Source organism: Crassostrea angulata, chromosome 8, assembly GCF_025612915.1.
Source record: "Crassostrea angulata isolate pt1a10 chromosome 8, ASM2561291v2, whole genome shotgun sequence".
Classification (NCBI taxonomy): Eukaryota; Metazoa; Mollusca; class Bivalvia; order Ostreida; family Ostreidae; genus Magallana; species Magallana angulata.
The window spans coordinates 22,188,012-22,204,120 of record NC_069118.1 but is presented as its reverse complement, the minus strand read 5'-3'; the positions used below and the strand labels follow the sequence as shown (position 1 = coordinate 22,204,120).

Here is a 16,109-nt window from a genome sequence, read left to right as displayed (position 1 = left end):
GGTGAGTCTTATGATACAGATGCACCTGACAGGCATGAATGCTGAATCAGAGCCATAGATTGGAGATGCTGGAGGAGGTAAAAGTTTTAATTGCTGGTGCCTTTGATGATGGTATCTTAGTTGTTACTGGTCCTAACTTCACCAATCTTGCATGGATGGTGCGTCTTTTGATACTGATGCACCTGACAGGCTTGAATGCTGAATCAGAGCCATAGGTTTATGATTCATGATGAGGTTTAGTTTTTTGGAACAGGTCACATGTTTAATAGATGATAGCTTGCATAGTTGATTTAAATATATTATAAATAAAACGCAGAGGTTGCTTTAGAGCCTGATCCCCATTATCAAGGATGCTAAAGAAATCTCCTACCTCACTCAAACCTGCTTGATAGATAGATGTGGTTGTTGTTAAATGATATAACATAATTCCTATGATATAGTTTTGTATGATTTGAAACACTATTGTTTAATAGGATACAATATAATACCATATGTTATATTGTTAAAGGTTATTAAATACGATATAATATTGTATCATTTTTTTTATATTCTATGATATGATATTATATCATGATATTGTTATGTTTAGTATTGTATATTATGATACACTATTGTATAATATTATATTGTATTAGGAATTAATTTTTTAAGCACATGATACTATTACATATGATATTGCAATATATAATATTGCATCCTATGATATAATATTTTATTACATTCTTAGTAATAAATACAGGTTTTTTGCACATGTGATACAGATGACATCACAAAATCCGTATCGGCCTCCGGGGCTGATACAGGTTATCAGCCCTCCAGGGCTGATACGGATCCGTATCACACCCCTTCCGGAACTCCTCTGCCTTTTTTCGCTTCGGCATTTTTTGCATGTTTACAGACGAAAAATAAAACATTTCCAGTTACAGTCGACATTTGTAAGTGCAGTTGAAAACTTCAAATGTTAGCAAATGTTTTAAAGCAGTCAACTTTTAAAACCTGAAGAAATTCCTTTCTGTAGCTTCATGTTTGTTAAAACAAGAAGAAGTCATATTTTTATTTAATACATGTACAGACTACTTTCAAATATTATTTAAATTCAATTTGTTCAAGTTGATGCCTTTTTACATAATTTATTACTAATTATGTAATAAATATAATAATAAATACCCTTTTTCCATATCACAACCTGTATCAGCCCTCGACCAATATCATCCCTCAGGCCTTCGGCCCTAAGGCTGATATTGGAGTCTTGGGCTGATACAGGATGTGATATGGAAAAGGGTATGTATTATTCTCTATGTATATTCTTTGAAATTGTAACAAACAGTATTGTATAATATGATATTGGTTTCTATAATATAGAATTATATCTAATGAAATTGAATATATGATATTGTAATATTATCGAATATCGTATCATACGATATTGTATAATATGATGCTGGTTTATATGATATATTATCATATCACATGAAATTGTATTTTATGATGTTGTCATATATTTTTGTATCATATGATACAATATGTTTAATATAATTGAATTATATAATATTTCATTTGATCTAATGATATTGTATCATTTGATATAATACAATGTTGTATCAAATAATATTGTATCATATACATGTACTGCAATATAATATTAATCAAATATGATACAGGATCATACAATACAATATCATACCATATTATATGATATAATATCATATGTTTCATTGTTATGATGTATTCTTGCATTGTGATATTGTTTCATATAACACTATATTGTATTATGTATAATGATATTGTATTATTTGATCAAATACAATCATGTATAACAAAATACAATGTCATATCATACATGACAATATCATATCTCACAATTTTTTTACGGTATTTTATGGTATCATATGATAGATATTGTAAGGATGATAGGATGCAATTTTTAATTTTACATTATTGTATTGATTAACATATGATCATATGATTATCATACGATTTTTTTTGACAGATGATATACGATATTGTGTCAAAACAAAATCCATGAATATCCAAGATCATAATGGATGGTTTTCATAAAATATGATAAAGGTGGTCTCACAAAGGTGATGCCTCTTAAAGGTGATGCCTCGTCTCGGTGAGCTTTGTAATGTGATTACCTATGTTTTATAATTGCGGAGCTCTCTATCGTTTAAGGATCCGAGGCATATTTTGGAAATTTTATTTTTAAAAAATTAATAAAATTTAATTATCCAGGGGGATAGGGTCCAGACCCCCTCTCCCCTTTTACTGCGTGAAATTATTAATATTAAATTTTCCGCGGGTACGGACCCCCTCTACATCCATCCATGAGCAAGGAGTGTCGCATAATGAAATTAGAAAGTTACTGTGTTTGGTCCACGGTAAACAGACGGCTGGTTAGTGACAGGAGTCTGGAAGTGCATATGTACACATTATGGTGGACATTATAAATTTTGTGTGGAGTAGATAATGATAAGGCATAGCTAGCACTGGTAAACATATATGTCACATATACACATTAAAATATTTATAAACATTCATAGTAAGCGCGATGGCCTAGTGCATGCCGACCAATAATAGCCTGGATTAATCGGAAAGTCTTGGCGAGTACGGTGCCTGCATGAAATTCAGTAGTAGTATCGCTCCTTCGCCTTCACATCTTCGCACTTTAGGCATCACATCTTCACTATCGCCTTTGCAACTTCGCATCTTCGCCCTAAGGTCGAAGTGGCCCTATCGGAACATATAGATATATGTAAATGTAATTGTTAAAGGGGCATGGTCACGATTTTGGTCAAATTCTATTTTTCTGTTTTCATTATTTACAATGCTTAAGGAAAGCATTTCTACTGATCAAATGAAGTTTGAGGGTCAGTTGTAAAGTTATAAGCAAGATACAGGGCTCAAAATTCTTTGCTATATAAACAAGGCTCGTGTCCTGTTGTTGTTTACATAGGTTCAAAATACCAGTAAAAATCTTTTTCAAGTTGATTTGTCTATCTTCTTATTCATTTTAAGCATAAATAAACAGTTTCTTACGTTTAACACATTCATTAGGTTTAAAATTGGAATTTTCACTTCAACATTCGAAATGTAAACAAAGGCTTTGTTTACATAGCAAAGAATTGCAACTTGCTTATAACTCAACGAATGACACTCAAATTTGAGTTGCCTATTGAAAATGCCTTACTGAAGCATTGTGAACATTAAATCGGAAAAATAATTTTTGACTAAAATCGTGAACATGCCCCCATACCCCAATGCAATACGTCAATGCTTGTTATAACGGAAGTATTTTTATTTTCTTAGATATACCCCTTCTTTCACTTTAAGTTTATTTGAATATAGATTATAATTTATGTTACTTTCTGTAAACGGCAGCAGTTAAAATTACAATAGTGTAAAGACTATTTGACAAATAATAACAAAAATATATTGAAAAACTTTAATCTACAAGGGGGTCATTATTCTACAGGGGTCACTTTTCTTCATGTGGAGTGTGCTCATTTTTATTTTTCTTCTATATATATTCTTCTTATATATATATATATATATATATATATATATATATATATATATATATATATATATATATATATATATATATATATTTCCATCCCAGATTTTAGTAGAATTGTATTTCCTTCTTCTATGTAGGCACATGTACCACATCTCGGGTCGCCGCATTTTTTCACGGATGGAATTTCCTCCCGCATTGTTAATCGGGCCTTGGTCAATATGTGTTTAAGATTCGGTGCTTGTCGTCGGCTACTGATTATGTCCTCGGATTGTAATAATTTCTTCATATTTTCTGACTGTTCTAAAATAGGGTAAAGTCATTTTGCGTGTGTTAGAATATTTCTGTTCTTTGGATTGTGGGTCACAACAAAAGCACGTTTCCCGTCGTTGTTGCGAGTATTAGAAGACCGGCGAGGATTACGTAGAACATGTAATGGAATTTGTGTCGCTCTTTTTACTCCAGCGTTGATTATATTTTTCGGATATCTCTGTCGTTGCAGAAATAATTTTAATTCTTTAAGACGTTTAGATCGTAAGGTTTTGTCTGTGATAATTGTACAAATTCTCCGTGCTAAGTTAAACGGAATATTGCGTTTTTTGTGGGAATGGTGGCATGATCTAAAATCCAGATATTGGTGTGTGTCCGTGGGCTTACAGTATAAATCCGCTGTTATACATGACCCATTTTTTATAATACGTAGATCTAAAAATGGAAGTTCCTTGCCACTCTTTTCCATCGTAAATTGTATTGATTCATTTAAAGTATTTAGTAAAGAATGAAATTTCTCTAAGTCGTCTTCCCCTTTAGTCCAGAAAAAAAAACAGTCGTCAAGATAGCGTTTCCAATTGGATCCTATATAGGTACTAAGTTCGGCTTCAAACACTTCTGATGTTTTTTTAAAAAGTGTATTCTCTAAATACCCCATTACTAACGTAGCATATGTGGGCGCAACTTTAGTCCCTATAGCGGTACCTTTTGTTTGTAAAAAGTGAAAGTGGTTATTCTCCAAAACTAATTTTAGTCCTTCAAGTATACACAATAAAATCCACGGTGGTCGGCGAGTTATAGATAAAAAGTAAAATAAGAAAACCCCAGAAACGTTCAATATAGCTTAAGCGCTTTCATTTTAAAATCTTCAGAAGCTATATGTAGCTTCTGAAGATTTTAAAATGAAAGCGCTTAAGCTATATTGAACGTTTTTCGTTTTTTCTTATTTTACTTTATATATACATGTATATATATATATATATATATATATATATATATATATATATATATATATATATATATATATATATATATATACGCATACGAATGCATATTGTCTATAAGGCAATGTGTAACGCAGTGAAATTAGAGAGTGTAACATTATGTACTTAGTAAAACATGCAGACGGATTTTAAAGAACCGAATAAAACTGCAATCGAGACCATAGTTTTTTAATTGGGCATGCGCAAGTATTAGGAATGCACCATTGTTGATATTTTTTGCTCAATTTTTTTTTTTGAAGTTTTGACGTGGTTGGAAAAACCAAAGCAAACCGAAAGTACAAAAAACTCGGACATGTTCAATGTTACAGATGAGAGTTGTCCATACCACAACTGGACATCTGTGGCGAGGGACCGATGTCCTAATCCAGTCGAATTTCATTGTTTGACAGACGAGTATGGGAGAATTGGATGGGTCTGTAGCAAACCAGTATGGGTGGAGAAGGGTTTGTTATTGTTCGAAAGTTTATTGATCGACGTAGATAAAGTTACACTTTATTTTGAACTGATTATTTTGTTAACTATCGTTTGATTTCAATATGGTTATTGTTTCTTTAAAGGTATATAAGGTGTATTGTTTTAACTACAACGATTTTACTAGCGTTAAAGGTTAAAGTAAAAACAAAAATACTTTTTTCTTGTTCTGTCACTCACTGTACATGTATTTTGTATGTAGGAGGATTTCATGCTATAATTGTGTCATTTCCCTCTTGAAACAAAAACATACATTTTTACCGCATTTCATTATTGACGAATATTTAAGCATGAACGGCTTTAAACGCGATCTTACTTGTATTTAAAAAAAATATTCAATATTTTATTATGTATCATGTCGTTTTCAACATCTCTTTTTATTGCTTTATTGTGTTTGGTGATCCTTAAATAGAATCACAATTCTAGTGTTTTAAAAATCATCGGTATTTTATTCTGTTTAAATAAAAAGAAATCGGGACATGATTGACTTTTTATCATATTTGTAATGTGCATAGAGGTTCTATTCTTTAACAATTCATATAATACATGTATACATAGTACATGTACTAGTATATTAAAAATCTGAACATGCATCTGCTAAACTATTTGTTTCCTTTATATTAAGATTGCCATGGTTCCTTTTTATTCAAGAAATTTGTTTTCATTTATAGACAGATGTCCTGTTTTTGACGTTGGTGCGAAAAAACTGGATACCACGTCTTGTTTGCAAACCAGATGCCCGCCATACAGCTACCGATCCAACGACATTGATGTTGGTATGCACATGTAGTTATGATAAACATTTCAATTTACCACTTCTTTTCTTAATAGTACATTTCAGCACACATACACATGTTAAGAAAACATCTCTCACAACAATTAAATTTAATTTTTTTTAAAAATTGTTTAGATAAATTGCAAGAAATAAAGGCAAATATATTTTTTAAAAGTTTCATTTAAAATATTAAACTCGACTTTGAAATTCAGACTAACAATGTTCTTGTTAGTTCAGTCGGTGCATTAGGGATTATGAGCAGTAAAGAAACTTTAAATTTTGTACCATATAGTGTTTCAAAATCCTTTATCACATATGGTACAAATGTAATAGGTAAATTGACCTTTTTTGAAATATTTACTTTACATAAACAAATAAGGAAGTTAAAATTAATAATAATGTTAAGTCCTTATACACATATGTTTTATTTTTCCGACCAATATTCATGTATTGTATTTAATCGATCTCTTGATGTAATCAAAATGTAAATAGTATATTTTAACAAATGGCCATCAATAAATAATAAATATAAACTTATCTCTTATCAATATATAAAGTGGTTTGAATAAATAGACCAAGCAACAATTTGATTCATGCACAGGCAACCTGCCTTGGAATCTATCCAATTTGTATATGAAATCATAAATAACAATCATTGAAAAAAAAACGAAAAAGTATATCAGTATCCCTATTGCAAATCAAATACAGAGGTGTAATCGCACATCCTATGCTTTTTTTTTCTAATGAGTCCTTGTGTCATGTTAATGTGCGTTTTATACCTCACATTTTTATATAATTATTTTTTATTTTACACTTTGGTAGAATATGCCTGTAGATATAGTATTGATAAAGAAAGGTAAGAAGATCTCATAATGCTTTTAAGTTTCCACCTATATACAATAATGTAAATCTAATTGAGAATATTCTAATGTTCTAAATGACAGAATTTTCTTTAAAATGTTTTATATCATGGATTTTATATTTCCATTTTCTCTCTTTCTTAAAAAACAACTATTAAATGATTTGTAATAGATATCAATATTACACGGCTTAGAGTTAATATCAATCACTACAAGGAGTGTTAATATAGTGTTAAAATGAATAGTCATTTTCCAAAATGAAAAGCCTGTATTTTTTTTAAATATTAATACAAGGTATCTTTTTTTTTTATCTCAGTCCTACGACACCTTTCACAACAAAAGCCACAGACACTGACAAACACAACATTGGACTAATCGTCGCTTTGACCATGGTGACACTTGTAACAATTACAGTCGTTGTGGCTGTTATAATACTTTATAAATGTAAGTATGTTAAAAATATTCATGTTTGGAGCTAAAAAAGAAAACTAATTACCTAAGTTTACTTTTCAATAATCAATTAATAAATATTGGTAAACATTCTCTAATTTTCACTCAATGCTCAAATATTACGCAAACCGTCTTCATTGATAGCCAATTAACGTTTAATAATTAGGTCAGCTAAGTAACTAAAGTGATCTATTCGAATCGGTTTTTGTCTATCGTTGTTCGTCGTCCTTTTTGTGTTAACAAGTTAACAATTTTACATGTTTAACTTCTTCTTGAAAACTGCAAAGCCAATTGTTACAATTTTTTGTCGGAGCGACTCAATGAAAAGGGGAATCTAAACCTAAAAGAAATGACGGCCTTGACCCCGGATCTCATAGACGGGACCAAATATGCAGAGAATGCCAAATTATTGAAAACCATTTTTCTTTACTTGCACACCCTACTGAATTCAAAATATATTCATGATCCCAGAAATTGACCGACATCGTCTGACATTTACTGCTTAATCATTGTACCCTACTGGAAATCCATTGTACATCTACGGTACAGAGTTACATGTACTCTACCCTACTGTCTCCCACATCACTCTACTGTACTCCACTGTACACTACTACACATAATTGTACCTACAAGAGAGAGAGAATGGGGGTTCTATTTCTTCAAGTTTTGTATTACATGTGAGGTTAGAATATTTGTTCTGGGCAGTGTATGTTTTTTAATAGAAAATCTACTTTAATGCCCTGTCTGTTATCTACTAGTAAAAATAAGGTGTTTTGTATTGTGCTTTGTAATTATAAATGAAACTGTTACATTTATAAAAAATTGGCTTTTAAAGGGAAACGATTTAAGCTCAAAATATTAAAACTTTATTTTTTCTGATTTTAGTATATAAAATGATAAATATGGGTTTAATTAACGATTCCTAGAAAATTTGAAACTCAGTTATTGAGTTACAAGCAATTCTTTGTTATGTAAACAAAACTTGAGTCTTGTTATTGTTTTCACATGTGTAGTAATAATATTTTTCATTCAAATGTAGCTTCTCTGTTAAAAATATGGTTTATGAACTCAATGGACAAGTTTATTTTGTTTTGCAAGATTCATTTTGTAAATGAGATGGTAATTTCTGTATTTTGTATAATTTTTGATAATAATAAAAGACTCGAGCTTTGTTTACATAATTAATAATTTCTTATTTCTATGTCTAGCATGACCTATAACATTCAAACTTTGGGCGATTGCTTGAAAATGCACAAGTAAACAATAAGAAGTAAACAAAAAATTAATTTATAAATTTTGATCTCAAATAGAATTTAGATCCCCTTAAAGGCCACGAGATTTCTCTTTACCAAATCTTTACAATTTGGAGCTAAGGTATATATAATCCGACTTTTGAACCCGAATCAACCAACCCCCCCCCCTCCCCTCCCTCCATCAATATTTTCATGAATAATTGATTTTCAAAGATCAAATACTAAAAGTAGGGTGGCGGTCAGAGGAGTCTAGAGTTTAGACTTCAAGTAAAGCTTACATTGTAAAATGCAAACATGCCACACTCTGAACTGTCATTCTACGGGTTCTGATATTTGGCTGACTGTCAAGGCAAGTGGGCCTCTTTTTTTATTTACTTAAATCATGTCTACGAGAAAACCATGCAAATATGGAAAAAAGCAGTGGCAACAAGTCTCAAGAATGAACAAAATTTTATCATAGACTTAAAGGATACACATCTATATTTAGATATATGATGTTTGTTTTTGCACTGGATGTTTCTATTTATAGTAACGGCCAGTATTGCATTCTGGTTAATTAGCCTCTAAAACCCAGAAAAGTTAAGAGAAAAATTGTCAAATTTAGTAATTAATTGCAAAATGTTTAAATAATGTTTGAAAAATAAGACTATTTTCTTAAAGAAGAAGCTCAAACCTTTAATCGTTGCATATTTTTTTCATATTTCTATTTACACCATTAAGTCCCAAGGGTGTAAATGTTGGCAGGATGCCAAGAAATGATAATTATACCTATTTGTCAATTTTTCAGAAAGAATATCTCAGAAAGTGGCACATTTTTTTTTGAAAATTTGTGTTAATGAGAAACTGTCTAATGTATTGTTACAAATAGATAAAATCCATCTTTGGACTCTCAAGGACTAAAAAGTAATAAATTAACAAAAACATCCCATTTTCAAATTAAATAAAAATTTGTTGGTTTTTAAAATTTTATTTTACAAGCGATTTTAATACACTGAATTCAATATTTGTAATTAAACATGAAAAAAACCTTATTTTGCTTTAAATTAAATTTTTTTTTAGTTTTTATCATTGTTTCAAAAATAATTCTTATTCATTACATTTGCATTTCATTACTACTGTTAGAATTGTGAGCCCTGTTGGGCTCTTTTGTAGAGAAGGTAAACTAGTCAGAATGTTGACAAAGCTATTTAAGTTGACGTTCAGGCAAAGTAACTTATTGAGAATTGCTGTGAGGGTTGATACTAAATATTATGGTACTGAATGATAATTTAATTGCACAAAAATTGCCCCATCTTGTTAGTGTTATTCACTATATCACATATTGAAGTTTGATGAAGACTTGTATTTAGTCTATAAACTGCTATTTTCTGTTCCGATATATTTTTAAAAAGAAGCACATTTGGACGATTTTTAATCAAAATATACAAACCTGTAATAGAAGTGCAATTAAAATAAATGAGGGGGAAATTTTCCAAGATAATCTCATTCACAGATTATCAAATATTACTCGAAAAAATCCACAAATAAAAAACCTGATTTCTTACACAGATTTAATTTATAGTGGGGTATGTTAAAATTAGGTAGAATGATATATCGTTAAAATGACAGATGTCTTACGGACCCGGTTTGACCTGAGCGTAGCCTGGTCACGGTAAAATTATTCTTTTTACGTTGAAATCATTCGGAATTCACTAGGAATGCCTCGTGCAATTTTTCATCGTTATCATCGGAGTCTGCTGCAAAAGACATCATATTTCAGTACGTGTATATTTTACTGGCCATCTATAAACCACCCTGCAGATGTTAAGGTTAGACTCCTATAAGCATTCATTTTGACTGTTTGAATTTTTAAAGTAAAAATGTAAGCTATAGTTCATACATTCGATCCTCCTTTTTACATATGTTTTTATAAATCAGACTTTTTTCTAAGTTATAATATTCATGGAATCTTGAAATGACGGGGAGGGGGCCAGGGTTTGTTTAGTTCTTGAGAATGTAACACAGTAAGTACATCTGAAATTAATTAAGAGCTCTACTCCCTACCTCTCTTTTAGCAGTTTATCTACTCTTGGAAAAAATTAAAGTTTGTACCTTTTTCTTAAAATTAAAATACAGTTGTTAAGGAAAAAAGGAGGTGTTAGGTTACCCTTTCCCCCGGGGATCTCAACCTGCAAAAACCGCATATAAATATAGACATAAACTATAAAAAGTTATCCCAAATATTAATATAGACAGCATAACTTGTTTTTGTTGAATTGTTATTTGGGATGTTATCTAATCATAACCCATCATAAGAAGACCTGGTCCCAGAATTATGAAGCAGTCTAATAAAAAAGTCAAAATTCGTACACTCTCTTATTGTCTTGTGATTAAAAAAATTGAGAAAATGAAATGCTAATAAAACATGTTTCTATATTATATTACGCTGATATTTTGCTGATATTTACAAATTTTAAGCGTGATTTATGATGTATTATATTTTTATTAACAATGTTTCAGACTTGATATTGGGTCCCTCTACCCCTCAAACAATAAAAGTTCAATCCTTTATACTGTCAGACAAAAATAGCTACCAAATCTACCTTATTTTATGATCATATAATGTGATGGACTTCCATTGGCAGTGGGTTCCACACTACTTCCACATTTTCAAAAAATGTATGTTAAATTCAACAAATATATGACATGTTTAATATTTTTTTTCCATGGAGGTGATCTTTATGTTTTGTTGTGGTTTTTTGTTGTTGTTTGCTTGCTTGTTTTGGGTTTTTTTGTATTTTTTGTTTTAAATTTGTATTTTTTTTTGGGGGGGGGGGGGGTGGGGTTGAAATTTGGTCCTACTTTCTGAATTAAAAAATCACTAGTTCAAGTATAAAAAAATGAAAAGATCAATACATGTATCACTATGTTTATCGAATTGGCGGAGAGAGAGAGAGAGAGAGAGAGAGAGAGAGAGAGAGAGAGAGAGAGAGAGAGAGAGAGATTGTCAATCTGTAGTATTACACACCAAAAGAGCCCGGCTTTAAGTACTTCAGTACTTTGAATTTTGTAGTTTTTGCACCTGTAATTATTCATTCGTGTATCTAATTGGATACTCTCCCTGTCTTAAGGATGACGTTTACTCAGAATGAAAAAAAATTCCACTGATGATAATGAGACCCCATCTATTGTATGTTATAGACCTTTGATTGTAGTGTTATTTTTCACTTTCAAAAAAGTAGGTCAATGACCTACTTTTTGAGTAAATGGCCATTGAATATTTTTTGAAAAATCAAGAAAAATCCCATAAAATTTTACACTACAATTGAAATTTTCTTAATTGTAAATATTTTTCAAATAATAAAACACTTTAAAAATTTAGATACATTTTATGAATGGCAGTGGCACTAAAAAGGTACAAAACATTAAGATTCCAGCTACAATTTGGAAAAATATTCCAGTCCGAATTTCCTCTATCAGTTTTCAAATTCCTACCCATTTTTGATTTAAGTTTACAAATAATTGAATGATGATAATACAAGAAGATTTATAGCATTGAACTACTTATATTGACCTTATTCTGTTGGCATATAATTTATATGAGGTCAATGATCAAAATTTTGAGATATGGTGTCTTTTATCGTTTTTAAGCATTTTTTAATATTTTTGCAATTCGTGCCATACAATTATTTTAATGAATAAGTGAGGTAAAACCAGCTGAAAATATGAAAAGTTATATAGACTAAAATATATAATCTTAACTTTCAATATTAGAGTACTGCCAAAAATGTTTTAGTGGAAAATAAAATCTGCAAAATTTAGTTCGAATTTCCTCTGTTTGGCTTAAAGTCTATTTTTGTTTGAGCCTAATTACGTAATAAAGTAAAAATATCAAATGTTTTGTTAATAATAATTCATTTTATTAATACTTTTTTTGTTTAAAACAAATTTTGCTCATTACATTGAACTTTTTAACAATCCGAATTTGAGAACTCAAACCCTGAGTAAACAACACCCTTAATGTGAAGCACTGGCAAATATTGGGATGTGGTAGGTATGTAAACTTGGCTGCTTTCTTTTTCTTTCATTAATAGTGAGATATCTAAGATTTTAAAAAAATAGTTAAGTCCACTTCAGCTTACATGTATATTCAAATTCCCATTTTCCCATGATTTCTCGTGTGTAAATGGCATTGATTAAAAAAAAACCTGAAATGTGTCAAAGCAACCCTCCAGTTCAGTAAAATATTGTTTGGCTCGCGAATATGTCGGGATTTTCCCCATAATATACTTGTGACAATGTAAAAGTAACGCTAAACTACAGATTCTGGAGAGTTTTAAAAGTAGAAAAATGTCCAACTTTAAGACAATATATTTGCAATATTATTGAGAGTACAAAGACAGATTTTTGATATATCGTAAAGATAAATGTCCTTTTATAACTAGAAAAGGATTTACTGAATTTAAAGTGCCACTTTCTGACTTTTAAGAATTTAAAAATTGTATATTTTTACAATTTTACAAAAAGTTGGAAACATACCAGATTCGTGACCTACTATCTGCACTTAACAGAAAAAATATTTTGAATTCTCACATAATGATTTAGACAAGTGTATCATATCAGTGCTAATTATAAATGACTTTTTGAATTTATATTTATACTAAACTCAGATTTCTTAACAACAATTTGGTGTGAATTATGCAAAATTTTATTCTTAAAAGGGTCAAACTGCTATTTTTAGTAACAGTGCTGCAGAACCAAGTTTAGACTGGCCACATCAAAACATTTTTTGTGGCAAATTAATTCATATAGATGCACACTGTTACACACAAAATATGAAGTTGATCAATGAACCTTGCTCCCACCATCTTTTGCATGGTTTTCTCGTAGACATGCTCTTATAATATTAAAAAGAATGTTTTTTTTTTAATTTCAATTTGTTTCTGAACACCTGGCTATCATCTTTTTGACAATTAGATTTTTTGCAAACTAAGAAAATCGGTGTTTTTACTTTTAATGTTTTTAACAAAAGTGAAACTTGTTTATGTATTTTCACATTTCAAACAATACATAGGTCGTCGACAACCTAATAGAAATGTTGGTACACGAAATGAAGAATCCATAGATCTGATCCAAGGACCTCCTATAGAAACAACAAACCGAGCCCAAAGACAAAAAAATGTGTTTGATAAAGCGAAAGACTTTCTTACTAAGGAATGCATGGTAGTGATTACAGGAGTTCAGGGATCTGGTAAAACATTTTTAGCGAAATCTTTAGTCAATGATCTACACATGGATGGCAACATAAAGGAAAGGTCTGTAATTTGTAGTCTCAGTCAATTGTATTTTGGAGCGAGTGACAAAATAGATATCTATATAATCGATGACATATTTTATGAGTTACAATTGTATGAGAAATTCAAAGAAACTCTTGATGCTCTCAATGAGTTTTTAGATAGGGTTAAAAAAAATCCTGTTATCATCACCATTCCTTCATATACTTGGATGTGTAATCAAGACGAATTTGACCATAAGTTTTATAAAGTGCATGTAGATTTAGATAAAAGAGAAGAGAGTGAGAAATTCACTATGTTAAACACTTTAAAAACGCGATATGATGTATCCTGCGAACAAATGGAGAAACTGATTGAATTGCAAAATGAAATACTGGTAACATCACATGCGTGCATTGGTTTTCCGGCATTTGTTTCATGGATGTACAAACAGCCAAGCATTGAAAAAATGAAGAAATGTCTTAGTCATCCACTGAAATTGATAAGTGAAGAAATCTCTTCGATAAAAAAAGCAGAAACAGTAGAAGAAAGAGGGAAGTTTTTGGTATTATCGTATATTTGTCTCAGAGATGGAAGAATAAATGTTAAAAATGTTGACAAGGAACTATTAGATTCTTTAAAGGAATGTTATGCTCCTGAATTCGAAGATGAGGATTTATCGAAATACTGTGAAAGCATGGTGGGTTATTACCTGTTGACTGATGAACACGGTTGGTTTGAATTTGATTTGAATATCATGAAAAAGATTGTGTTTGTTAGTTTAGTAAATGATTGTGCAGCGTTTGTTAAAAAACATTGCAAAAATGATTACTTTAAGTATGTTATAAATAAAAAAGATCTTTGTCCTAGAAACATTGAGGAATGGTACACAGAATGTTTTACGAAAGTTTAGGAAGTGTATCTCAATAATAAAGTGAAAACATTTTTGATTATGTATAAAATATTTTATTACATGCAACGGGACTTAATTAAATTAAGTACCATTTTTAATTAATTTAAAAATATCAATATAAAGGAGTATTTGCCGCTTTTTACATTTTTTTTATGTAAATACTATTTACTAGCATTAATGCAGTAAGCGTTAAATAATAAGGACAGTGTTAAGACATAGGACACTTTTGATATGTTTAGCCAGCATTGTCATTAATGTTTAGATTTTGTTCATGATGTAAGATGTTTTCTTTGTAATTTGTACTGTCAATATATAAACAATAAAGCATAAATATTGCTATATATCTTGTGTTTTATGACAAACGTTATTGACGAGCAGGACCGTTTTCTCCGGGGCTTATTAATTGGTAATTTTGTTATAGTCCCAATATCAGGAACAGCCTAAAACGTGGCTAATATTTCTTAAAAGTCCTTTCTCTTAGAAAAATAACACACACTTGTAAATGTAAAGTGTGCGAAAAGCTACTGCATAAATCCATTCTTCACACAGGTATCCTAAGGCTTAAATGATCAACATAAGCGGAAATCAAATTTTACACTTGTGGCTGTTACCGTGACTTTTCGGAGAATCTAAAGGGATAAATCACATTTGTAGACGAGGCAGGGAGGTACAATGTAATATAAAAAATAATTAAAGCATCAAATGTTTATTTTTAAAGATTGTCAGTCCTACATGTAAAACACACCAGGCCGTGCACACAAATGAGCATTAGCCTTTACGCACGGTATTAAATTTGTCTTAAATTTGCTTGCACGTCCTGGTGTATTATAAGACCGAAGAAACCTAATATTGATAAATTAAATCGTGTATTTTCAGTTGATCATAACGTGCGAGTATCGTAATATTCAACCTTGTTGATTGTCGGTCCGACACGTTGATTAAGATACATATAAAACATTTTGTTTATTTACCCCTATATATTTGGAATGGAATTTACTAAAATGACATAGAAAGAAAGGTTTTATATATACGTTGTTACATTATATATGTACATGTACATATTACATAATCAATAATGCAAAACGGGGCAAAATATTATACAAAAATATTATATATTCTCTTACAATACAGGAGTATAATGATCTTCCCTGGTAATAATTAAATCATTGGTCAACAAGAGATCAGACTATAATACATATAATATATTTTATTATATACCCATCAATTTTCCCTTTTTGATATTGGCAATTTCACGTTGTGATCCGATTTTCCGGATCACCACACTGTAGTCAAATGTGAAAGACTCACAATATTAAGTAGTTTAAAGGTCAAAACAAAAACACA

At 30.4% G+C, this 16,109-nt stretch overlaps 1 protein-coding gene across 1 annotated transcript; it reads left to right on the top strand.

The window, feature by feature from the left end:
- Positions 1-5,033: 5,033 nt before the first annotated feature.
- Positions 5,034-14,794, top strand: LOC128161272 (uncharacterized). The gene is made up of 5 exons (XM_052824524.1): positions 5,034-5,234; positions 5,934-6,038; positions 6,860-6,893; positions 7,214-7,341; positions 13,654-14,794. The coding sequence occupies exons 1-5, from the start codon at positions 5,084-5,086 to the stop codon at positions 14,763-14,765; spliced, it is 1,530 nt and encodes a 509-aa protein (XP_052680484.1). The 5' UTR covers positions 5,034-5,083; the 3' UTR covers positions 14,766-14,794.
- Positions 14,795-16,109: the final 1,315 nt, after the last annotated feature.